At 44.3% G+C, this 26,067-nt stretch overlaps 1 protein-coding gene across 1 annotated transcript in view; it reads left to right on the forward strand.

Annotated features, from left to right (window-relative positions):
• Positions 1-220: 220 nt before the first annotated feature.
• LOC147717897 (uncharacterized) overlaps positions 221-26,067 on the forward strand; it is a 44,566-nt gene continuing 18,719 nt past the window's right edge. Inside the window, exons 1-2 of the mRNA XM_086920581.1 lie at positions 221-752; positions 23,223-23,508. Coding sequence (XP_086776707.1) covers positions 252-752; positions 23,223-23,508 — 787 coding nt within the window. The 5' untranslated portion in view covers positions 221-251. The remainder of the gene's footprint in view (positions 753-23,222; positions 23,509-26,067) is intronic.

Genomic DNA, 26,067 nt, shown 5'->3' on the forward strand with positions numbered 1-26,067 from the left:
TTATATTCCACTCACGGCCGGAAGCAATTTACATAGTTCCTACTCTCCTGTTGTACCTCATATCACCTATGCCAATCAGTGCCAACAGTGGGCGTGGACAACAATATATAAGTACTGACGCCTGCGGACATTTTCCTACAGGAAACCAGACGCACCTCTGCAAAGCCTAAGGCGTGTGAGGACATCTCATTCCACGTAACATCTCTTTAAGGTATCAGGCGTCAGAAGTGGGACACAAAAATCATTTTAAAATGTCTTCTGCCGAGCCGTCAAGCCCCCCAACAACAGGATCATCAATCAAAGACCTCACAGCATGGGCCCCCTTGAGACTCTTACTGTGGGGGGCGCTGGGGAGTATTTTTGTTGGACTCCAGAACATGCTGCAGCTTGCATTTTCATGCCCATGCCACATAGACCACAATTTGTGGTTTGGGATTTTGTTTTTCCTGCTTCCAGGATTTGCCTTCTCCATTCTAAATGTGATGACATGGAAGTGGAAAAGGTGGCGCTGGGGGCAAATGTCTTGCTCTCAGTTTGCCGGCTTATCTTTACGTCGATTTTGGTCACAATTTTTCTTCCCCTTGCTCATGTGGGCAACAGCTGTGTTCTTGAATGGAGACCCCGTCGCCTGCATGACAACTAATCTTTGCTCGAATATAGAAAGCCCAGATCTCATAGTCTGCAGAGTCAACGATGGTAACTCCACAGATGCAGAAGAAAGGTGTTACCGTTACTGGTCCTTCGTGTCAAAGGTAGGTTGTGTGAACTTCTATTTAAGAAAGTATCTGCTATACACACCAGGATTAGAGCAATTCTGACCACCTTTTAACATGAATAAATCAGTATCACTGAAAGAAATTCAACAGTCTGCACCCAGTTCATAATTCTGAGAACCAAAATGTCCACTAGACAACAACATTATTGGGTTTCTTGATGTGCAATGCACATATGTTCAACCTACTAACATACCTCCTTGTTAAAAACTGGTAATCCTGGGCAAACATTATTTTCCTCTTCTTCTAGAAGATGGTTAATTTCTCACCCAGACTCCAATGTAAGCGTACCTTAAGGCAAAATGTTTGATGGCGGAAGTAGCCTTTTGTTGTTGTGTGGTTATTGTCAGTATAGAAATTATTTTGCCAGTACTTTTGTTGCAGAAATATGTATAGTAGACACGTTTGTGTAAATTCACAATTACAGTACACCAGAAAATAGGGAACTTGGAAGTTATCTTGTTGACTGTGTCAATCAGGCTGCTAGTTTACTCCCAGGTGTCACAAGCTTCCATAAGACTGCCAGAAAGTGAGAGAAAGAGCCAAAAACAGAGATGAAAAACCAAGAAATAAACATATTGTCATATATACTCAACATAGAAAGATTTTGAGTTACACTTGTTTGTGTGTTGTAATCTATCGCTTAAGAGTACTTTTTAATGTTCAATCAATGCGTGTATAGTTTCTCATGTAGTTGTGATTCTTACATATGGTCGCACTATTTATCGTGTCAGTGTGGATATTTGTACATTAATATCAGACAGGTACACATTGTACATATACTTATGGGAAATTCTTCATAAACAAGTGCCTAGTGCATTCAAGTGAATGAGTGTAATTCTTTGATAACTTTCAGTCTTTTCCTATCGTTATACCTAAGTACTATTCAGACTGTTGCTGTGTGTGTGTGTGTGTGAATTAAATATTATTGTAAAGTCACAGTCATAAAGCCATTACTTGGGCACTCAATCACATGCATCGACCTTAGGAGCATGGTCTGTGTGGCACATCCTCTCAAAATGTTATGGGTGGAGAATCCCCACTCGAGACTGGATAAACCTTTTTTGCACTATAGTAATTCTGTATCATTTCCAATATTTCGTTTAAAGCTAAGGGGTCAAAAAGACTGCTTCAGGGCAGCGTTAATGCCAGCAAGGTTAAGGGCAGAGTGGCTCATGGTGCATATAATTTAGTCTGATGCACTAAGGTGAAAGAGTACTGTTAGTTAAGGTGTTTTGTGGTTTACAAAATATTAGTAAAACAGGACATATCTAGTAGTGAGTGTGTGTCAAAGTAAACTAGGGGAACTGAATATAGGAAAAAAGTCAGATAAAAAGATTTTCTGTAGAAGACAAAACAAAAACAAAATGTTACTCCATGCAAAGAAGGCAGATGAGGGGTGATTTGTGAGCCCAACCTCTTGACTCTTATGACAGTATTTTCCTAGCTCATGTGAGAGCAATTGTAGGGGTTAGGAGAGATTCTAGGGTTGTTATGAAGATCAAATACTAACAGTCAATGTTATGGCCCATTTGACAGAAAGGGGATGTCTCACATTGAGCAGTATAATTCTTTATGTGTGAGTTATATATGGTGCACTGGAGAGAAATAGCGCCTTATTTATTCTAAAATGTTTACTTATGTGGGCAGTTCCACTAAAATACTGGGTTCATTTAAGGTCGCATTTGGAACTTTTTCATGATGAATACATGTATGCTTTGAAAGTTGGAAGTTTGCCTTACTTAACAGTGAACTCTCACCTTCCCGGTAGGAAATGGTCTTATAAAGAAGACAGTTCCACAGACAGAATTTGACCATTTTTCTTTACAGACCAGTCAATAGAAAAAGCATTTATTCACATACCTTAGCAACGTTCACCTACCTTAGCAACGGCCTGACTGCATACCATCCTGCTCCAACAGCTGGACCAGAAGTGCTTCAGAAGTTGACAACAGGTGACCATGTTTCACAAATAAAAGTCTATGCAGCATTTACTGTCACTTCTTCAAAACATAGCCTGCTGATTCATAATTTGTCCTGGAAGTTTGCATTTTCCAGGAAAAAATGAATAAAGAGCCAATGGGTGCCACTTTCTTCTTTGTAATGTGACGACGGTGTGTCACTCAAAGTGCTCCTGTGGTTCTCTGTGTAGTGTTTAGCTGTCACCGTTGTTGCACATCCCTAACAGTGCTTAATAGATGCAATATTGAAGTGAATTGGTAGATTAATGTATCTTTATGGTTGTCTGCGCACTGATCAAACACAGGGTAAAATTGCACAATTGTATTGAAAGAGGAATTACGAACTCTCTGTTGCGGTATGCTGGCACTCTGCTAACGCAGCGTCCATGAACAGACTCCAGTTTAATGTTTACCCGCGTCGAGGCACGCAGGGAATAATGCCAACGTTATTAATTTGCACTTTTGACTTTCCAAGTGTCAGGTCACGGAATGACTCTCTCTGCTGACATTGTGTGTGACCTGCAGGTCACGGTTCGAATCCTGGCAGCAGGTAGAATCAAGCTTTTCAGGCTCGTCATGTTAATAAAATCTGTAGTTATGCTTATTAATAACACCTGTTACTTACAGAGCTCGTAGTGTTAGGCTAGAAGACAGGCTATTATTATGTAACGTTATGGAAGGATGTCTAAAAGATTAATTATAAGGTACAACAAACTAAAATGACGTCAGAGGCTTTCATTATTTAATCTGCGTGACTCATTTGCCATATCTACCGATTAAAACGTTGCCTGACATGTACTTTTTGCTAGAAATATGGAACTAATCCTAAAGTATGGAAAGGTTTGCCATGCCGCACAGGTGGAGAGACGAGTTAGCTTGTGCGCACGCACGGGCCTCTTGTTCTCGGTTTCTTTGCACACATTCTCGTTAGAATCAGTCTTCTTTCTCGGTACGTCGCTGAGGCAGAAGTCAGGTTGCTTGGGCTTCTTCTCTTGGAAAACGTCTGTCTGTGTCACGGTTAACCTAAATTCCGCTCCCTTAATTTAGCACGCGCAGCTTCTGGCACCCAAATGCCTGGTTAGGAATGAGGCGGGAGGTGACGATCCGGAAGTGCTTTAATAGGCGGCGGCCATCTTGGACATGCGCACTGTTGTCTTCAGTCTCTTGCACGCTGCAAAGGTAAAACCATTGATGATTCCTAATACCGCAGTCAAATATGAGGGGCTAGTGTAGTCATATCTGAGGGGTTGGTGTAGCGGTTTCCTTAATATCGGTTGCAGAGATTTGAATTTGAATCTCTGGCTCAACATGTGAATACACATTCCGTCACTCTGATAGGGTTGCAACCTTTCCCAGAAAATACCGGCCATCTCTGCTCACGTTTTAGGATTCTGAAAAGGCCCGGAGCTGATTCTCAAGCATACGTGCCAATAGACCGGAATCAGGCGGGACACTCCCGATTTTAAAGCCAAAAATAGCTTTCTTTTAACTGGCACCCACCTGAAATTACATTTTCTTCAATAGAAGTCATGACTGAGCCCCCTTTAAATACTCGCCCTGTTCCAGGGTCAGACAGTCCATGCCAACAGGCCCGGACTGGCCGTTGAGGGCACCGGGCAATCCCCCGGTGGGCCGCATGGTTGGGGGCCGGTTTTGGGCCGCTGGGGCCGTTTTTTGTTACAGGGCCGTTATGCTGCAAAAACGGCCCTGTAACAAAAACGGCCGAAAACCGGCCCTGTCATAGAACGCGGTCGCACCTCTCCCCCCTCCCCTCTCCTCCCGGAGGGGGAGAGGGGGGCCGGCCGAGCACTTTGCCAGGGCCGGTTCTGGTTCCCAGTCCGGCCCTGCATGCCAAAAAGGAGTCCACACCATTTTTCATGCCCGGGACCCCGCCACAGGGCGAAGAGCTTACTGGCGCACTCGCCCTCCCCCACCTATCGCTTGCTCACCTGTGGAGGACCAGTTTGAACCCTTTGTTAGGCAAATGCACCTCATCTGGTAGGTACAACTCTGTTTTGGACCTGTATACAGTGTGGTTGCACATCCGCAGGGGTGATCCAGTCAATAACTTAAGGACTGACTGGTGCAGCGCCTCCCCCACCTGCAGACCTCACTACCTTCAGAAAACCGCGGGAACCTAAAGAGACCCTCTCTTCGTGACATACGCTATTCCCACTACCAGTGCTTAATTTGTGCCGGTGCTTTCCGGTGCTTAGCACTGGCACTTTATTGTCAGGGCCGGGTCTACTCATCTGAGGGCATGTCACTCATTTGATGATTTTTTAAAATGTACCTTTACTGTAGTCAGTGCAGCCGCAGCGTGTCTTTCAGGAATTCCGAGTGTGACCCACTCATGGCGTTTAATAGTGTTGCAGCTGTGATTCTTCTTAATCCCTTAGCCTGCAGCCTAAATCCAAGAGATTATTCATAAATGAATAATAAATAGAATAGGTTCTTCATGGCGGCCGCGGGCCGGGCCCTTCTTAGTTCAGTCAGTGAAGTGTTGACTGTTTCCGGTGGGCGGGCCGTGGAACAAACATGCACACACATTTGGGCGGGCCGCGGGGCCGCGCTGGGGGTTCTGATGGGGTAAGCATGGGGGCAGAGGAAGAACAGAACAAGCCGAGAGGATTCACACATTTCCCGTTTTTCCCCCGGAGGCTGGTGTCACACAAAGGATCGAGGAGACACAGCTTACTGCTACTCTTCAACTCCACTCTGCAGAGGCACGTAAATTCTTCAGGTGCTGGTCCAATACATTATTTTCAGCGCGGCCAGTGGCGTTAGTTAAACCAGTCTGGTCATGGTGTCATCTGGTGCTGTGTTGCAGGGTGAAGGGGCTGGGCAGGTAGTGGCGCGCCGATCGGGGAGGACTCTGCTCAGCTGCTCTTTAATTATTTTTATTAGGGTTGAACACTACTACTGGTCGACGTGAGGAGAGAGGTGAGTGGTGCGGGTTCAGACTCCTCTGTGCTGCCCGCGGAAGAGAGCAGGGCGGAAAGCGGCAGATTTTGTTGTTGGCAGAGGGGTGTATTTTCTTTGTTCTGTGCTTGGTTTAGGCTTCTTTGCTGGTTTTGAGAAAAGTTCATGTAATGGCAGTTGTTTGCCGAGGCAGCAAGTGCTGCTATGGTGTACTATTTGGGGATGTTTACATGGCACCACTAGATTACTGTTCTGGATCCTCTTCTGTGTCGTGAACTGTTTATCTCTTCTAGGGATCTCATGTGGCATGTATTTAGTGGCACAAAATCAGTGATCTGCACAACGCACGCACCGGCACTCTGGCACCCCATCTTTGAAAAAAAAAAACACTTTTGCAAAAAGTTTGCAAACATGCGATTGACTGAGCATGGATGGAATATATATGCAACACAGAGCACACTGTAGCTGTTTATTATATAGAAGGACTGATTGGCTGGTAGCTCTCCGCTTTCCGTTGCCTGGGTTATTAGATTATTACTACCCGTGGTAGACCGAATTGTTCCCAGTTTTGCAGAAACCCCCTTTTGTCACAGTCGTTGGCTGCCAAGTGCATTCTTGCAGGTGAGTCTGCCGAATGAGCGTGCAGGCAGGTCTAACACTCGCCAAGAGGCAGGCAGGTGACTCTTCTAAAACTGTGCGAGACTCCCAAGTCCCGAATGTCACTGCGAGACAATAGACCTCTATGACGCTTGGTTTTGAGAGCCACGCTAGTGCTGTTCGGAGGCAAGTGACACAGTGACACCCATCACATAGAATCAAAAAATAACAAAAAGACCACCTTATTAGGAGAGGTCTGTAATGTAACACAATAACTCCAATACAACTACAAAATACCCCACTTCACTAACACAAAGTGTGCTCTTATTAATGCTCTTATTAACCACCAGACTCTGAAACTCGTGGTGTTGCAAACTTTCTCCCCCCAACTGCAACTTATACCATCTATCACCCCTACTCCTACTTCATCCATGCATCCATCTATACCCGGCCACACACAGTTTTCATAACTTTCAACCTCTTGCCCCTGCACCTTATGAGGTGTCTTATTTGTTTGCTCCCCTCCGCCTGCTGGGCTGGCTAGACCTTCACAATGGTTAGACAAGCAGGAAACACTGATTGTGTGTACCATGTTTTCCTGACCCCCTTCCACCACAACATAAAATCACCCATCACTGATCCTTCCAGCACCACAGGTTCTTCCCTTGGATGCTTACCACCTTTTCTCTTAAATTCAGCAGATATGCTTATTTGCCATGCAAGACAAATGCACACCATCCAATTTATACAACAAGAATTCCTCTACCATAATGTTGCTGTGTGCAAGAATTCTGAGACCATGCTATCCTCAAAAGACAATCTCCTCTCTGTTTAATTTCTTTCTTGCTCTGCCTGAGGCTGCATACTTACTAGTCCCTTTCCACACTCTTCCCATGCCTGACCACATGTTTCATTTGTAATAAATTACCTTCATCATTTTTAGCAGCGCTAGTCTAGACAGTTGCACTAAATTGTAATCACTTAAGTGTATAACTAAGACTCCAAGCCAACCTCGACCCAAAAACATATCCGCCAAGGACAGTGATTGATCATATTGCAAGCAGCCATGTTCCCAGTAGGAAATTGTCTTCCAGCTGATATGTACTCCTGAGGCTCTTTCAAACAGACTAGCATCATTCTGTAGAAACCACACATTTAACCAAGGTGTGCTCTACAATCCTATAGACCTACAGGAAGTAGGTTGCACACATAATTAATGAGCCCATAGTCTTAAAGGCTCTTTAAGTGTGCAGCAGCGTGCCAAGGTGTGTGCTTGTAAATGTGTAATGTAATTGTTATTACATCTGACTTTTAGCAGTGCCAGTTGAAGATGTGGGTGGAGCTAATAGAGTAAGTGGGTGGAGCCAGTGGAGGGAGTGGGTGGAGCCTGGAAAAAACTGGGTGTGGCCTCCAACAAACATTTGAGCACCTGCACTTCATATTTTACAAATTAAGCACTGCCCACTACTTGGCACCACCCAGTACCGTAGTTAGGTTCATGCAAACATGGCTGTTCCAGAGATACCGGGAAGATGTTCCCCGGGCTGAACAAAAGGTGATACTTCTAACTAACTTGAATTTGTCAAGAGTAACAAAGGTTGCCATACGTGGACTGCCGCCTGGGCGCCTAGCTTTGTGTGGAGAATTTGTAGCTGGCAACACTACCCACCTCTTCTCGACATACCCATGGGTGTGAGTATTTGCTGAATGTCACCCGTAGTAACAGGACAATATTATCGCTAGGGCCCCATGCCCTGTGGGCGTAACTATGCACTTACTGCGTCTATTCCTTCGTGGGGGACTAACAGGTGGTCGGATTATCGCTGGGGCTCCAGGCATGTTGGACATAACAATGCACTTACCATGACTTTGTTTATTGGAGACAATAGCCCTCCTTGTCGGAAGGTTAACCTGAACGAGCTCTAACTAAAAACGACCCACCCACCGATCTGCGAGCCATATTGCACTCACCCTAGCCCGGGCTATCTGGGAACCACAGCCACCTTCTTGTACAGTCCCCCATAACGCAGCAGATATCATGGGCACCTGACGAGACCTGTGATGGTGTAACAGGGTGGCCTGAGCCAGAAGTGGGTGAATTAGGAAAATGCTGCCCCGCCTGAAATTGTGAAATACCTTGGAGTCCCCTGTGGTCTTATCTTATACTGACTTGTACGGCATATTTCCTGACATATATCTTGCTCCACCTAAGATTTACCAGACACACCTGAAGTATCCCCTGACCTGCCCCATGTCTAAAGCAATTAATAGTGGAAGCATACCCTTGATGGGGTGAAACCCCTCACACAGCATCCCAAACCCTCTCCAAGTTAAATGGTATCCCTGTAAAACACTATTTCTGGAACTTGCTTATGGTATCACTATTAAATGACTGGTCGCTTGCATACTGCAAGCATTTTGCCTGGGGCCATAGATTTGGAGCCTTACTGTAACTGACGGCCAACCATGGAAAAGTTATAGATCGGTAGTCTCGAGGGGGTGCCCAATACGATTTTTCATAGACATAGCTAACACCTGGGAACCTCTGTGCCCCTCCACTATTTGGAGGAGGTGAGGGCAGCCCGCCAAGGGAAATGATGGTAGGCCCTGCGTAGGCTTCTCAATTGTTTCTACCCACTTGCATATTGATCTCAACTGCATGTCCGTGCAGCTCCCCCGCACCGGCATGTGCATGTACTAAGGCAGGCCGACACCACTTAAAATTAATAAACTGGTCCAAAGGCCACCAAGGGCCGTAACTGTGTGCAACACCATTTCTTTGCATCATGTGTGCAAGCAATGGAACTTTAAGTGCAAAGGCCTGCTAAACACTTTCTTCCTATGTAAAAATTCAGGTTGCCTTACCAGTCCAAGCCTGAACCGGTAGCCTTTCGCCCCTGTATACTGGCACCCCTGAGCTCTTCCGAGCGTTCTCGCCATGCCTGGCACCGCTGCTGACTATATTCCTTTTGGGTCTTCTGGTCCATTTCCTGCGACCAAGTTGCCTCCTTTTTTTTTTGCGGGAATAGTGATTTATTAGAACATACTGCAATAAATAATATTTCTTTATTGTAGGCACAGAATAGGTTACGGTTATACAACCATATGTTTTTAATTGTGGAAATGTAAAGTGCTGGGAGAGTTTACTGATTATATATACAAAGAAATCGTACTGAACATAATAAACACGAGGTAATCGATTCGAAAAATGTCAGTATATTGTAAAAATACAAAGCATTGTGTTCGCATGAATACAAAGCATTCTTCCTATGTAGAAATTCAGGTTGCCTTACCAATACCAACCGGAAGTCCAAGCCTGAACCGGTAGCCTTTCGCCCCTGTATACTGGCACCCCTGAGCTCTTCCGAGCGTTCTCGCCATGCCTGGGACCGCTGCTGACTATATTCCTTTTGGGTCTTCTGGTCCATTTCCTGCGACCAAGTTGCCTCCACCGTAACGCGGTTCACCTCCCGGTAATCGTAGACATCGATTTATTTATTTATTTAGCGATTTATAGAGCGCCTGGTGACCCGGAGGCATCCCCGCGCTGTAGCATTTGTAGAGACCAGAGGGGACAGGGGACCTTTTTTTGGGAACAGCAGCGTTTTCAATTTTTTTCAGAAAAGGAGATGGCTGGGTTCAAGCCGCAGGGGGCGAGGAAGAGAGTTCCATCCTGAGGACGCTTTTACAGAAAAGCATTGGCCGCCGGTGCGTGCCTTCCTGTATCTAGGGACGTTGGCCAGACGCTCATTGTCCGAGCGTAGGGACCTGGGGGCCTTGTATGGGGTGACCAGGTCTCTCAGGATAGCAGGGCCAAGACCATTGAGAAGTTTGTGTGCGGTGCACAGGGCCTTAAATTCTACCCTTTGTCGAATAGGGAGCCAGTGGAGGGCCTTGATCGCTGGTCTGGCTGAGACTCTGGAGGGGAGATTCATAAGGAGCCGGGCAGCTGCGTTTTGTGTACGCTGAAGTTTCGCCATGGTGGCTTCAGGAGCTCCCAGATAGACCATGTTACTGTAGTCTAGCCGCGCCAAGATCAGACCTTGGACCAGAAGTTTCCTAGATAGGGGCGGAAGTAGTGGGAGGATCCTGCGGATGGAGCGCATGAGACCAAAACAGATGCCTGCTGTTTTGGCTGCTTGAGTTTTCAAAGACAGCTCGGGTTCCAGCCAGACTCCTAAGGTCTTAATTTCTTGTTTCGGGGTGGGAACTTCCCCGAAAACGTCTGGCCAGACCGATGGGGGGATGGATGTCCATTGCTTGCCCAAAAGCATGACTTCTGTCTTTGAGCCGTTTAGCTTGAGCGATGACTCGCACATCCAGTGGTGAATTTCCTGGAGGCAGTTCCGTAGATTGTCTGGGTGGTTGTCAAGGTGTGAGAGAGAGACGACCAATTGTGTGTCGTCCGCATAACTCACTATCTTGATCCCGAAGGGGGCGACGACATCCTCGAGGGGGGCCATGTATGCATTGAACAAAGTGGGGCTTAATGAGGACCCCTGGGGGACTCCGCTCAAGAGGGGGAGGGAGGCAGAGTGGGAGTTGCCATCCCATACCTGGAACGAGCGCCCTGAAAGGAAGGATTCTATCCAAGTGAGCGCGGAGCCTGCAAGCCCTGCCACGGCCAGCCGATGGAGAAGGACACGGTGGTTAACCATGTCAAAGGCTGCGCTGAGGTCCAGGAGGATCACTGCCACTGACCCTCCTGAATCCAGAATGCACCTTGTCTCCTCGATGACAGCGAGAAAGGCGGTATCTGTGCCGTGGCCCGGGCGGAACCCGGTTTGGGACTGCCGCAGAAGGTTGTTCGTTTCTAGAAACTGTGACAGTTGCCCATTGACCAGTTTCTCGGCCATTTTGCTGACGCACGGGAGGAGTGAGATTGGTCGGTAGTTCGCCATGTCAGCGGGGTCCAGATGAGTTTTTTTTAAAAGTGCCTTGACTACTGCGCTCTTCCAGCTAGGGGGGACAGAGCCTTGAGAGAGCGAGATGTTTATTAGCTCCGTGATCGTGGGCACGATGACAGGGGCTACTGTTTTCAGGAATCTAATGGGGGCGGGATCCAGAGGGGAGCCGCTTTTCATTTTGGCCATGGTTGTGCCTACTTCGTCCAATGTTACTGCCCTGAAAGCGGTCAGCTGAGGATGTATGTTGTTTCCTGTGAGGTTGGTAGATGCATCATTGTCCATGAGGTTCGGCAGGCAGGGAGGGGGGAGGGAGACTAGGATACGGGCGATTTTGGAGTTGAAGTAGGTTGCCATGTAAAATAAGGATACCATGTAAAATAAGTAGAGATACATATGTTCAGTGCACACTATAATTGTGATAAAGAACAAGCTCACATACCCGCTAATTGTTTGCTTCAAGACTGCTCTCCCCTTTTATAGCGCGCAGATTCTGGCATAAAAATGCCTGCTTAGGCATGAGGCGGGAAGTGATGATCCGGAAGTGCTTTAATAGGCGGCGGCCATCTTGGACATGCGCACTGTTGTCTTCATTCTCTTGTATGCTGCAAAGGTAAAACCATTGATGATTCCTAATACCGCAGTCAAATATGAGGGGTTGGTGTAGTCATATCTGAGGGGGTTGGTGTAGCGGTTTCCTTAATATCGGTTGCAGAGATTTGAATTTGAATCTCTGGCTCAACATGTGAATAAACATTCCGTCACTCTGATGGGATTGCTACCATTCCCAGAAAATACTGGCCATCTCTGCTCGTGTTTTAGGATTCTGAAAAGGCCCAGAGCTGATTCTTAAGTAAAACTTTTTTTGAAATCATCGGTTTTAATTTTTACCCAAACCTTTCTGCCTTTGTTTAATTTATTTATCAGTCAGGGGGCATTACGACAGGTGTAGAATTAAAGTGTTTTCTTCTAACATTTACTGTTTAAAGTATGCACTTATTGTAATAACTCCTTCAAGACGTAAGGTAAGTAACTTCTTTAGTTAGAGCAATTTGTAACTTCTACAATGAGCTCCTGATTTTATCCAAGGCTATCTTCAGCTATCACCGAACCCCACGCTCTAGACTGCCCACATTCCCGCATCAACTAACAACACAGACTCCACACTTATGACAGGAAAAAAATACCAGATTTATAGCGATTTGTATACGGACAAAGCCACTAAAATACCGATCATTCCGGTGTAAGAACAGCCAGGTGCAACCCTATCCATATACTTGCAACTACCTTCGACTCAGATCGTAGATCTGCTCAGCTTACCCCTATGAGACTTTAAAAAATAAGTATGAGTCTCATCCTCATTTTGCAGGTGACCCCACCCCTCCAAATCATTTTCACCTTCCAGAACAACTGAATGCCTCCCTAAGCCTTACATGGGATTCCCTGCCTAATAAAACCTGACTGGCTCCCCAAAAGATTGGTCACATCCATTGATGTCAATGGAATCACCCTCCAGAACTCATCCGTCTCACCCTACTTGGTGATGCAGATCATTGAGAGGTATGCTTTTGGATTGACTGACTAATTCTACCTCAAAAACAAGTCCATACACCTCCTTGTCAGACCTCAGCCCATACCTACATATGTATACCATTTTATAGTTCAGAGAAGCATGGCAACACAAAATCTTCCCTATTTAGAAGACTCTGCTTTACCTTGCAGTTATGTTAATTTCACCTACCTGACTGCATGGCACAGCTTTAGGCGTGGCTGGTCCTGCCAGTGCTCAGGCTCAGCAGTAGCTAAAAACTGTTATAGAAAGAAGTTTCTATACTCTTGTCCTTAACTTTAACAGTAAAAACACTGATATTGTATTCTGTGGTCTTACTATTTCTAGCATCAGAATGTTATATATTTCATAAGCATTACTGTTTGTAGCATCAGAATGTTATACATTTCATAAGTGCGCTCTGCCTAGTTAATTAGCCTTATTTAAATCAATTCCTGGTGGAGGAAGGTGGTTTATTGGTGGTGGTAAGTATGCACCTCCAACCAGTGTCAATGCCGCAGACACAGTACTGGATCTTGAAAAGGGTCCCTTTGAATTAATCCCTTGCTCAACCCTTGGTAACTGACACTGAGCAATATGTCTTAACTTCGGAGACAGGTATGAAAAGTATTTAAAAAAATTACTACAGTAAATAAGTAAGACACAACACACAATAAAAATCCCACACCAATTTATAAAAATAGGAAATATTTTTATCTTTAAAAAGATACCAAAACAACAAAAATCCAATAAAGGGAACTAGAGCTACACAAAATCCAGAGTGCGCATGGCTGGTTTGGTCGGCCACAGAGGGACGACCAAACAGTCAGGGCCCACAACAGTGGGGAAGCCGCTCCTCCACGACCCATCTACCCACCCGCCCCCAACCAGGCATACCCTGCCACCTTCCCCGAACCAGGCACACCCTGCCTTCTACTTAATCGCAGCACGAGAAGCAGAAACATAAAATGATATTTAAAATACCATTTTATGTTTCTGCTTCTCACACTGCGAGAAATCAGGGGGCGACTCGCCTTCCCCCATAATGGAGGAGCCTCTTCTGATATGTTCTAAAGCAGGATGAGACACTTGGTCTCTCATCCTGTGTATGTGCTCTGGCCATGCTTGCCATATCCTTTGTATGTGTTAAGACAGGTGGTATGAGGGACCGCAGAGCATACAGGGGAAGTGAGTTTTATATGACTAGTGCATCTCGGCCCATTCCCCTAGCAGATGAAGATTGTGGTGACATATTTTCATTCAATAGCTTAGCTAAACTATTTATGACCTATTTGGTACGATTGCCAAAACACAGTTGATGGACAGAATGCAGAACAATGTCATACATTCACCCCAGTACAGAGATCTGGGCCTAATTCCATCGTTTTTTTGCACCCCACACCACCCCAGTTCAGACATGCCCATATGCAAATCAGTCTGACCCTGTGCCTCATGTGAACAGTCCAGCCCGAACTGCCAAGCCATGCCTTCCCTGGACCTGAAGCAAGCTTCCGAGCACCGGTTTCTGGCATTCCAGCCGTCTTCTTGGTACGATGGCTCATCTGAGCTAACCACAATATGTTTCTGTCAAGTTTCTTGGAGTTATGGTGAGCTTAGTTCCATGAGGGACGCTGACTGTCTTTGTTACGTGAAGGTGTTGTAGGAAGATGTCTCTCCATTTGGCGGGTTTCTTAGTGTGGAAAATGAAGCCAGTTTTAAGTGCTGTGTGAATTGGAGTTTAGAAAATGTCTGTTTTTAGTGTTTCTGAATGTTCTTTGAGGATTTTGCGCTTTAAATCTTTTACGGCATGCTTGGAGAATGCTTGTTTCCATGGAAATGTAATGCAGTATGAGTAGGGCTCTACATGCTTGTTTCCATGGAAATGTAATGCAGTATGAGTTGGAGCTGTACCTTTCAATCACAGTGTTGCCGAGTGACATTGCTGAGTGGTCCTTCTGCAGTATCGGCAGACTGGGCCCTTCCTGGGGGTGGGGGTCCTCTGTGAATATTGCCTGTTTCAGCAGTGGGTCATTTGGTAGAGGAGTGGAGCGGAGTCCTTTGGCAGAGTAGGGCACAAGTGATGGGGGCGTGTAGAAAGGAGTTTGTCGAGAAGATTTGGTGGGATTTCTGCGTAGCAGATGGGGCCTTGAATGGCGAAAGAGAACTGATGAGCCTGCTCGATTTTTCGAGTTCTTAGTGGTCACAGTATTTAGGAACTAGAGGTTACGGTGGGGTTTGAAGGCTGGTTAGCCAGAGAGGCCTACCTGATACAAGGTCATATAAACACTATGTGCACACACAGCATGCATTAGGTGTTAGTTAAGCATGACATAAAAGACATAAGGAAAGCATATGAATATGATAGTGGTGCTAATAAACATCAGGAAAGCAGTCGATGGGCAAAAATCACAGTGTAGGCAATAGCCAACGTCAACACAAAATCATAGTATATGCACAAGGAACCAATATTAGTGTAGGGTAGACAAAATCATCTTATAGGCATATGTAACAGTATATGCATATGAGTATGGTGAACGCGCTAGGTAACAATGTAAGGTGTACAATATCAAGTTTCTGTTGTGAATATGATCATACATCCAATTTTTCTAGCTTGGCAAAAAAAAAGGCAGAAATCACTGCAAAGTCATAGAGTGGCAACATATTAAGATGTACTGCAGGTATATTGATGACATCTTTATTTTATGGTTATAACCACCATGATTGAGAGGTTGAACAATATCAATCCTACAATTCGATTCTCCCACCACAGAGAGGATCGGAGTATTCACTTTTTGGATGTGTTAGTTAGTAAATCAGGGATGAGTGATACATTTGAAACAGCTATTTACCAAAAACCTACTGATCGGAACAATGACCTTGCATATACGAGCTTTCATCCTAAAAGTCTGATTAAGAATCTACCTTATTCCCAGTTCATTTGCATAAGGAGAATATGTTCAGAACCGAATACGAGAACCCATAAGGAAGTTGAATATAAACGCTATTCCACACGAGGACATCCAGATAACATACTACAGGACTGTCTAAACCGTGCACATAGGAAAGGATGTAAGGATTTGTTAATACCACAGAAGAGACAAAGGGAAGATAGATTGGTATTTGTGCCAAAATTCTCTCCAGTCTCACACGCGGTTTAAAGAATCATAAATTCCAGATGGGAACTGTTGGAGAATGAGACTGATTTCAATGGTATTTTTGCAGAGAAACCACTGTATGCATATATAAGGGGTAAGAATCTGTGCACCTTACTACCTACTCCTGAACAGCACAAGCATGCGACTGAACACAGAGGCACTACTAAATGTAAGAATTGCATACATTGTAACAATTCAATTACTGGCAATGTATTAACTCATCCAATGACAGGCAAGAAGTTAAAACTTCAGCATACAAGTGACTGCAAGTCTAGGAACTTGATATATTGCATCAAATGCCCTTGTGGAAAAATGTATGTAGGTAAAACGGAGCGTAAATTGAAAATCAGGGTAACTGAGCATAAAAGTAAAACTTGGAATCGTAGCACCACATCTTCTCTTGCGACACATTGGGAAGAGTCTAGACATATCTCACACAAAAGAAAGGGGGAGAGGGTCTACTACTCCACTGCCCCAACCCTCCAATAGTAACCTTAACACACTAAGAGGGGTAGCGAGGAAAAGGACCTAGACAGAGCATGCAGGGGCACACACAGTGTTGGTAAAAACTGCCCTCACTCACACTCAAAATTGTGTGCGACATGCTTCATCATCGGGTCTGCTTTCAATACACCCCGGGGTAGCCACGCACAGGGTGGAGCATAGGGAAGTGGGTAACATAAACAACACAAACAAACAAAACATATATATGTATGGGTGAGTATGATGTGCTACCAACCCTGACTGTAGTGCAAGTACTAGAGCCTTTAGTTCTGCCAGCTGTGCTGTGCAATAACTAAGTGACTGTGTGTATGTTTTGACATAATGGAACATCCCATCATGCATACAGCCATTTATCACGGTGCATGTGGCTGAATATTGGTGTTTAGTCCCTACAGCAGGCTGAGTAGAACCATCAGTGCAAATTACATAGTCATAGTGATCTAGAGGCATAATTTCATTAGGCAGAGGATATTTTTGTTCGTATTGCAGAAATGCTTGTTTGTAATGTAAGGTCAAATCTGTAGTCTGCATTTGTTACAGTGAGGGATTTTGCCCATTGAATCCATCTTGGATGTAAAGCTTTAGCGTTAGGAACACTTGTTCTGGTAACCCCTTCTAAAGTCGGTACCGAGGTCACAACAATAATTTGTTTCCCTTGAGCCAGGGCACGCTCTCTCACTAAAGCAGTCTGAACTGCTGTCAGTATTTTCTCAGTGGTGCAAAACGCATCTCAGCATTGATATGGAGATGTGATTTATATACAACTGGTACTGTGTCACCTTCATTGAACATGATATGCAAACACTGATGTACCCATGATTACACTGATCATCAGGTTTGTTGTGTTTTGAAGCTATATTCTCAGCTTGGATGGAATGTAAAGTTTCTGTATGTTCTTGTGTCCTATGTGTACTTGGAAGTATTAACTCGTAGAGCGGTTTAACCCGTTCAGTGTAATCAAGAAATTATGTTCTGCCAAAATTTAGGAATCCTAATATGGATTGTAGTCTTTTCAGAGTGGTTGTGGGTTGAATCAACTCACATTTTTCTAGAAATTGGGTCACCAGGCTTTTGCCTTCACTTGACAGCTCGGATCCCAAAAATAGGACACTGAGGTGACCAATTTTTGATTTTTTAAAAATGTATTTGTAGCAAACCCCAATATTATGTAGGCTACTCTGGTCAAGTGTTCGATCAGGTCATCGTCCTTTAAATATATGGCATCGACATAGGACAATGCCTCGTCAACAAAATGTTCAAGTAGTTATGTTACCCTGGCTGAAAACAGCCGGGGGCTATTCTTATACCCCAGGGGCAAACATCAAAACTGTTTCTGAAAACCTAGCGCTGTAAAGGCAGTCGAATATCTGCTTCCGGGTGCTATATTTTGGCAGAAGAATCCATTCGAGATATCTAGTGTTATTTATATTTTTTACACGCAATGTTGTTCATTAGTGCACCGCTGTTTGCATTTTGTACTGCAAATGTGCGGGTAGCTGTATTCAAATGTCTGTAATTCATTGCTAGACGATAAGATTGGTCCAGAAAATAAGGATTATTCGTTGAAGAGGTGCCACTTTCTATTACACCTTGGTATTTAAGCTGTTTTACGATTTCTCTAACTTTTTATTTTGTTGAATTTTTTATTGGAGATTGTCTTTGAGTTTGTGGGGTTGTCCTCGGCGGAATGTCATGATAAAGTGAACCGTGATCCCACCCCACATGGATGTGGTATAATGCAGAAGGTAGCGTTAGCGCCCACTTCTTTGCGAATGAATGTTTAATTGATTCTGGAACGAGGGCAGAAAAAGAAGGCAAAATTAACATTTCTTCTTTCGGGCAATCCATTACAAAGTCCAGTAGCCAATCTTTTTTGGCAACCAGAATATTGCACCACTGAGTGACTTCCTCTCAAAACGAACCTGAGAATGACCCCTTCCAACGGTAGGTGTACTTTGTATAAACAAGCAGAACACCTATCCTGGGGTCCGGTATTTCTGCCATAATGTACTTACACAGCGCTACTCCCACCAGACAACCTATAAGGTTCTGGTGAACTCTCATGACTTCTAACACACTGTCCAAAAATTCTGGTCATGCCTGACCTTAAGTCCAGCTACCTTCTTCTTTTTTAATTGAGGTTTGGATATTTTCGGCTTATCTTCCTGTTTAATTATGTAATCAGACAAGCATTACGAGTCCTTCCTTAGTTTCACTAGCTCTTCTGATCTGCGCTCCAATCGTCCTCCTCTCTCCAAGCGTTTATCAGATGAATCCTGAAAGGAATGAGAGGGATATGTATCAGTATCCTGATACTTATCATGTGTTTTAACATTATCACAGTTACGAAGGTTGTAACGTTTTTCAGTAGATTCCTGTGTAGGAGACCCATGCTGCTTTCTATTGAGTAGTTGAGGAGATTTGTCAGATCAACTAATATTATGCCCCTCCTTTATTTAGGAAGTCTGGAGGAGCAGTATTCAGAGGACATCTTGATTTGATTGTGTTGAGGATCTCCTTAGTTGTCTCAGTGTGTAGTTTAGGGAAGGCTGTAAGTGTATGGCTAGCTGAAGCACCCATTGTGATTATAGTATGTTGGTCGGTGTCAGTGTTTGTAGGACGGGCAAGCAGGATGTTATTCACCTTTCCTAATAAGATTCAGCCAGTGTATTATACCACTCTTCTGAGGGAGTGGGCACATTTTGAGTTTTTGCTTGCTTTCTAAAACTGTTCACTAATTTAAACAGTTTCTTTGAAGAATTAGGGACATTTTCTATGTTATTGCTAAAGTATGTTATCCTTGCTTCTCAGATGGCGAACTGATATTTTTTTGTTGCTCTTTTGTACGATGCCTTACTTGGCACATCAAACCTTTTTTTCTCCACTTTTAGCTTTATTTTGCTTTTCTATTTAATTCCCTAAGGTTGATGGAGTACCAAGGTGTGCCCTGTTCCTGTCATTTTCATTGGGATTAGAGCATCCAGCGATCCTCTAAGCCAGCTCTTAAATTTTTTGTATCTCTCATCCACTCCACCTTCTTTTGTTAATGTTGAATCTACTAAGGTAATTTCCCAGCTTTGGGCATCTAATCTAGATCAACATTTCTTTAATTTTGTCTAATACATTTGTTTTCTAGTGGTGTAAAGGGAGAAGGGTGCGAGAAAGTGATCGGACCAGCACATGGGGATGGGAGTATCTATAATGAGCTCTTTGATATTGGAAAAAAATAGGATTCAATGTATGACCAATTTTATGGGTGGGGTGTTTTACTACTTGAGTCATGTGGATTGCTGCCATATCCTGCATGACTTTATGCTTTCAAAGTTATCCTTATCGAAGTGGATGTTCAGATCACCTAGTACTGTAAAATTAGCTTTTTCCAAACTAAATTCATCAACTAATTTGGGGAGTGCTGTGCTGAATGCTGCGGTGGGGCATGGAGAATGATATATTATAATTCCTGAGAAGGTAAAGGTAGCTGAAAAGCATTCACTTCCCGAGCGTTTTATGGGAGAGAGCTGACCTTTTATGTTTTCTTCAAAAATGATTGCAGTCCCCCCTCCGGTTCTGTCTTCACGGTCAGGGCTCGAATGGGAACACAAACCAGCCCTGGCTATTCAGTTGGACCAGCCCGGGGGAGGCAGAAGAGGCAGGGAGTAGGGGTGCTAGTGAGAAGCACTGCTGCTGCTTTTGTTACAGGTGGCGATATTGTAGCACTGCTGCAAAACCGGCCCCCAGTAACACAAACGGCCCCCACCACTCAAAACCCGGCCCCCACCCTTCCAGCCCACTGGGAAAATGCCTGGTGCCCACTACTGCCAGTCCGACCCAGTTCACGGCCACATCTTTCATAGGCATAGCTTGGGGAAGGGCCAGGACTATGTCTGGCATGGACTCTTCTCGCAGCCAGGTTTCTGCTCCAGATTCTTTTTGTGTCACTTCTGGAATTGTTTAAAAAGCTTTTCCCAAATGCTGTTCATTGTTAGCCACACATTCCTCCACAGGTATTTCTATTTCTTCATCTGAAACTGTCTACTTCCTTTTCCTTCCTGACTCCTCTGCTGACTTTCTTTTTTTTAAAATAGGTTTTTTCTTTTATTTTTAAACCAGAAGAAAGAAAATCAATAGAGCCAGGCGCAACACGCGCCATTGTCTTTAGGTACATTTGGATGCTATTGATGTTCCTTATAGATAATGAAATTTAGGTCTTATCACAGCCAAACATACAGTTTATGTGAAAAAAAAGTATAATGAGGGCATACACACATCTCTGGAACGGTTTGTATTTAGGTAACAGTCAAGCAAGTAGGTGAATCAAAATTACCCTCTATGGTGCCCAACCCGTAGTAGGACCTCCACCAGCCCCAAATCTTGTAGAACTTACGGGAACATTTCCTGCTGCGGTACACCACGTGTTCTGCAACCCTATACAAATCCATACCCCTCTGCTATTCATGCATGGTGGGCACTTCCGGCACCCCCCAATATTTGGCCACGTCTCTCTTTTCCACTGCCAAGCCCGGTACACTTTAAAGAAGCTTAACTTGTGGGATATCTACATCATATGAGATCCCCATAACACAAACCTTGGTTCTAACGGAAGTGATACCTCCAGTATATCTGAGAGGTCCTGTATAATTGTCTTCCAGTAGGCCTCAATACAGGGATATTCCTAAAGTGTGTGCACACATGATCCAACCGCTTCAGCTTACCGCAAACATAACAGTGTAGAGATCCTCTCCATTTGGTGTAGCCTTTGGCGGTTTGAGTATGCCCGGCACCCTAGCAGTGCTGGGACAGGCCACTTAGTATGCCGCTGTGACGGTGGCATCCCGCATATATTACATTGTGGCGGGCGGTGCTGTAAGCAGCACCCGCAACAATGCAATATATGCATGTTGTACATTGGCATGCACAATGTGACAGGCATAGTGTGGTGCCTGCCACCTCATGCATGCCAATGTTGGGGGGTACCATGGGTTACCCCCAAGTGCAGCCCCCCACACCCCACCCCACTGGGGGCCCGCAGCGGGCCCCCAAAGAAAACTCTGCATGCCTTTCCATGGCAGAGTCTCCGCCATGGAAAGGCATTGAAAAAGCCACATCATAATATGGATGGTGGTGCCTGCAAGGCACCGCCACCAAATAATGGGCCTTTTCCACCCGGAAGGCAATCGTGACATTTGCCTACCGGCGGAAAAGTGGCAGACAGTCTTTCCGTCCGCCGCGGTCCCCCGCCGCCATGGTAATGTGGCGGTGGGTAAAAGGCCACCCGGCGGGGTGTTTTGGCGGGCAAAACGTGGCGATCTGCCCGCCATCCTAATAGACCCCCTAGTGAGAAAAAAGGTGGAACAGTGCAGCCGTAAACAAATTGATTTAGCAAGTCTTAGGGTCCATTAAAATTCCATGTTTTATTCACATCCAATATCCAAGGTTTAACGTGTGCTCATGATGGCGTGGCACTAATTCCCCACCTGTGTTGGCGAATTAGTGTATGTGCGGGTCATGACGGCTCCGCCCGTTACTCATGACGGCGTGGAGCTGTCATAAGTACGGGAGCGCCACGCCCAGCCCCTAGCCCCGCCCACGCCGTGGCAGAATTCGCGCAGTGGCGAAAAGGTTAAAAACATCCAGCCAACATGTATTGTTCAAGTTTTCTTGAATTTCATCAGGGCTGTAAATAATATATATTAAGACTCAAAATCAGTATGAAACACATACAAATATATACATATAATACACCAAAACACATATAAAAACATTCAGACATAAGCAAAAACAATACTTAGAACACAATAAAACAAAATCAATAACAATGCTTCCCAAAACACCATAAGATATCACTAACAAATACTTCTTAATCAACTTAGGTTGCCAACTGATATATGTTCTTTAAGATAATTATGAAATCAGTCTATGTTTGTCTTGTGGGATTAGTCTAAATAAGGTTCTAGTAATATACCCAGTAACATACAATTTTGAGAAGTGGGAAAATTAAGTCTCCAACTAGCAATCGTCCTGGTTACTGAAGGAATTGATCGTGGCATCTGGGGTGCTTTTCTTTGTAGATCCTCCAATACGTATGAGACTTATAGGAAATTAAAACTTATGCATTTATACCAAAATGATTAAGAAGTATTTGTTAGTTATATATTATAGTGTTTTGGGAAACATTGTTATTGTTTTTGTTTTATTGTGCTCTAAGTATTGGTTATGTTTATGCCTGAATATTTTTATATGTGTTTTTGTGTATTATACGTATATATTTGTATGTGTGTCATACTAATTTTGAGGCTTTATATATATTGTTTACAGCCCTGAAGAAGTTCAAGAAACCTTGAATGAAACGCATTGGATGGATGTTTTTAAACCTTTGGATGGTGGATTTGAACAAAATATGGAATTTTAATAGACTCTAAGACTTGCTAAACCAATCTGTTTACGGGTGCACGCTCCACCTTTTATGTTGTCAAGATTTCTTCTGCCTAGCCGTAATAGCAGACAACGGCGGGTATTGAAAGAGAAGTGCACCATGTTATACTATTTTAACTATATGTGAGGTGCAGTTGAAGGGTCCGCCTTTGACGCTTTTTCTTTTTTCAGTGTGTCCTAGTGACTTGTAAAAGATGCTGTTCATCTGATCTGACCATGGTTAACCACAGCTTGTCTGTGGGTGCAGGCAAAGACCAAGGATTTAAGCCCCCTTTGTCCCCTCTGTGAGAAAAGCTATGTGGTAACTGCCTTTGGTCTGTCTTCTTTCCCTTCTACTCAGTTGATTGGCTTGGCTCTGCTGGTGCTCTTGGTATTCGCCGCTATGTAATAACTGCCTTCTCTCTGTCTTCTTCCCTTTGGCTCAGTTGATTGGCCTGGCTATGTTGGTACTCTTGGTATTCGCCGGACTGTTGCTGAAGTTCAGCTACAAGTGTGGCAAGGAGTGCAGCTGCTGGGAAGTAGACTGGAAGATCCACTACAAAGAGGAGGCACTGAAGCACAACGAGAATCTGCTGATGGAGGTGCTCTTGGACAGGAACAAAGAGGACACCAAAAAGAAGCTGACTGCTGCTCTGGAATGCAAGGAGGGCTTCTGGGCGCAAGCCGAGGACATCTGCAAAGACGTTCGCTGTCCAGAAGATGACGAGCCATGTAAGTGGGTGCATTGCGCAATGTTTTTGGGGCTTGGTTAGATAGCAGAATTTTGTGACACCACTTGCCATTACTGTTTCATCTCATATGTGCCCACATTGATGATATAGCCAGGCAACTACCAGGCTTGATCATTGTTTTTTTCAATATTCTACTTAATTATTGCTTTTTCAGTTATACAAAAACACTGTGGACTAATTACAACTTACAAAAGCAACATACATAATGACACACTATTGAAACATTGCATATGTGGTCGTCTCACTGCTGTTTGCTAAGCCATCATATTATCCTTGTCTACTATCAGTAGTTGAGGAACATCCATGTCTACGTTACATGACATAAAGCAAATATTAAGCAACAGCGCAAGTCGACGTTTCGATCTTTTCATCTACGGTATAAGAGACCATCATCAGGGCAGAAGTTGTCAAGTCTGCTTCTTAACACAGAACCCTGAACCCTAGTCTTTCAAAGTCACAACCCTTGTGCACCGGAAAAAACATGCACATCAACCAAGGTTGTCACATCAGTAATCAATAAGATACACCATGCTAGCAGCAATTAAATCCTCCAAAATATTCCTATGGCACAACAGCTTCCTCATTCATGTCAATTTGACGGATCATGATTTTTTAAACTTAATTACGGCTGCATACACTTGTGGCTACAAGTGGGTGGCGCATTCTGAGAGGCGGCACACATAGTTTTTGCGTGACACACTCCGACTGAGGCAGTGGACACACAGGGTGCCAAACACTCTCTGTGAGAAGGGACATGCAGTATGTGGGTGGACTGTCTGGAAGGGGAACCACCCAGTCTATGGGGACACGCTGTTTGTGGGTTGAAAATATACCCAGCCTTGGGTGGCATACTGTGGAAGTGGAAACACACAGTCTATGGGTGGCACACTTTGTCTGTGGGACTAGTCACACTCCACCTCTGGGAGGAGCTGCAACCAGTCTATGGGATTTCCTTTGGAGACAAATGTAGTTGCACAGATGGCCAACAGGTAACAGTATTCCCTTGCACAAAAAATCAGGCTAAAATACTCTCCAGAGCACACAACATTTGTGCTGAGTATCCCTGAATGTGTGTGCCCTCTGTTCAGTTTAGTGCTAACATGCACAAACTGTATTAGCGCCTTTTTGGCAAGTGTCTTATTTCTGCATTATTTGCTCTTGTTGCCACCAGGTGAAAGGTAACGTTATATCCAAGACCAAAATGTGAGCATTCACATGGAGTCCACCAGGTCTTTACTTGAATAGTGAGTTTTTTAAAGTGCATTCTGGTTTTTTAGGCCTCGCCACACTACTGTGTCTGGTCGCCTGGGCCTCTCCTGGAGTTTTGTGCCAGTTCTCTACACCTCATTTTGAGCAGCACTGTGTCCTGTTCTCTAGGCATTACTGTAATACTGTGTCCTGTTCTCTAGGCCTCACCGGAAGTCTAATGGCAGTTCTCTAAACCTTATCTGGAATTCAGTGTCCAGTTCTCAGGATTTCACTGCTGCACGCTGTCCTAATCTCTAAGCCTTATTTGGAGTACTGTCTCTGATGGATACTTCTACTCACATATTCCTCATCTTTTAAATATCCCAGGCATCAGGCTGAATCCGTAACCTTTTAACTAGCTCGCCACGCCAGCAGGGGCAACTGACTCCACTTCGATGATGGAAGCAGCATACCTTTGACGTCACTGGAGCCATAAAGTGCCCCTGTCGGTGGACTAGCGCCAGTTCCCTTTTTTCGAAGCCATAAACGCAAATCCAGAGCCCAAATCTAAGGAGGTTGTCTACATGGTTGACTCAAATTCTATATTTGTTCTGGAGCAGTTCTTATTCTCCCTAAATGTTCAGATTCAAATAGTGCAGAGATTGCGAAGGACAGATGTGAACCACTGACCCTCATGAAATCTGTTGATGGGTCCAACCATAATGCGAAGGCATGAGGCTCTTGTTGGAGTTTGTACCCCAAGGCCATATTGGAGAGGGAAAATGTTTATGGCCTGAGCAAAGGATGAACACCAAGGAAGACACAAGTACAGGATGAGTTGAGAGACGCAGGTGCTGTTTCTTTTTTTTTTTATTTGAGAGTTTTATATATTGCTGGCTAGACCCAAGAGTATTAGAGCCCTTAACAAGACAAGTGAACCGAGACCATAGTATTAATAGAAGGATTCAAGTTTGTCATAGTATATCACAAGGGCAACATTATATATGTATAGCAACAAATAGTACAACATAATCCTGCCATAGGCATAAGTGACAGATTAAATGCTGACTTGGGTCAGGCAGCCGTTTCGAATGATCTTGTTGATGTAGCAAGCTCAGGGGTATTTGTTCATCAGTAGTGATTTGAGGTTCCGTTTAAAACAAATATAAGAAGGATTACAACAGAGGTCTTTAGGAAGTGAGTTCCAAATCCATGGAGCTTTACCTGAAAATAACGTTTCTGGGGTGTTTTTTCAGTTGGGGAGGGATGAGAAGGAGTGAGTTGGATCTTCTTAAGACCTGATTTCAAACTGCTCTCAAAAGTTTGTTTTCTAAATATTTAGGGTTTGCAG

This window comes from Lissotriton vulgaris, chromosome 5 (assembly GCF_964263255.1).
Source record: "Lissotriton vulgaris chromosome 5, aLisVul1.2, whole genome shotgun sequence".
Lineage (NCBI taxonomy): Eukaryota > Metazoa > Chordata > Amphibia > Caudata > Salamandridae > Lissotriton > Lissotriton vulgaris.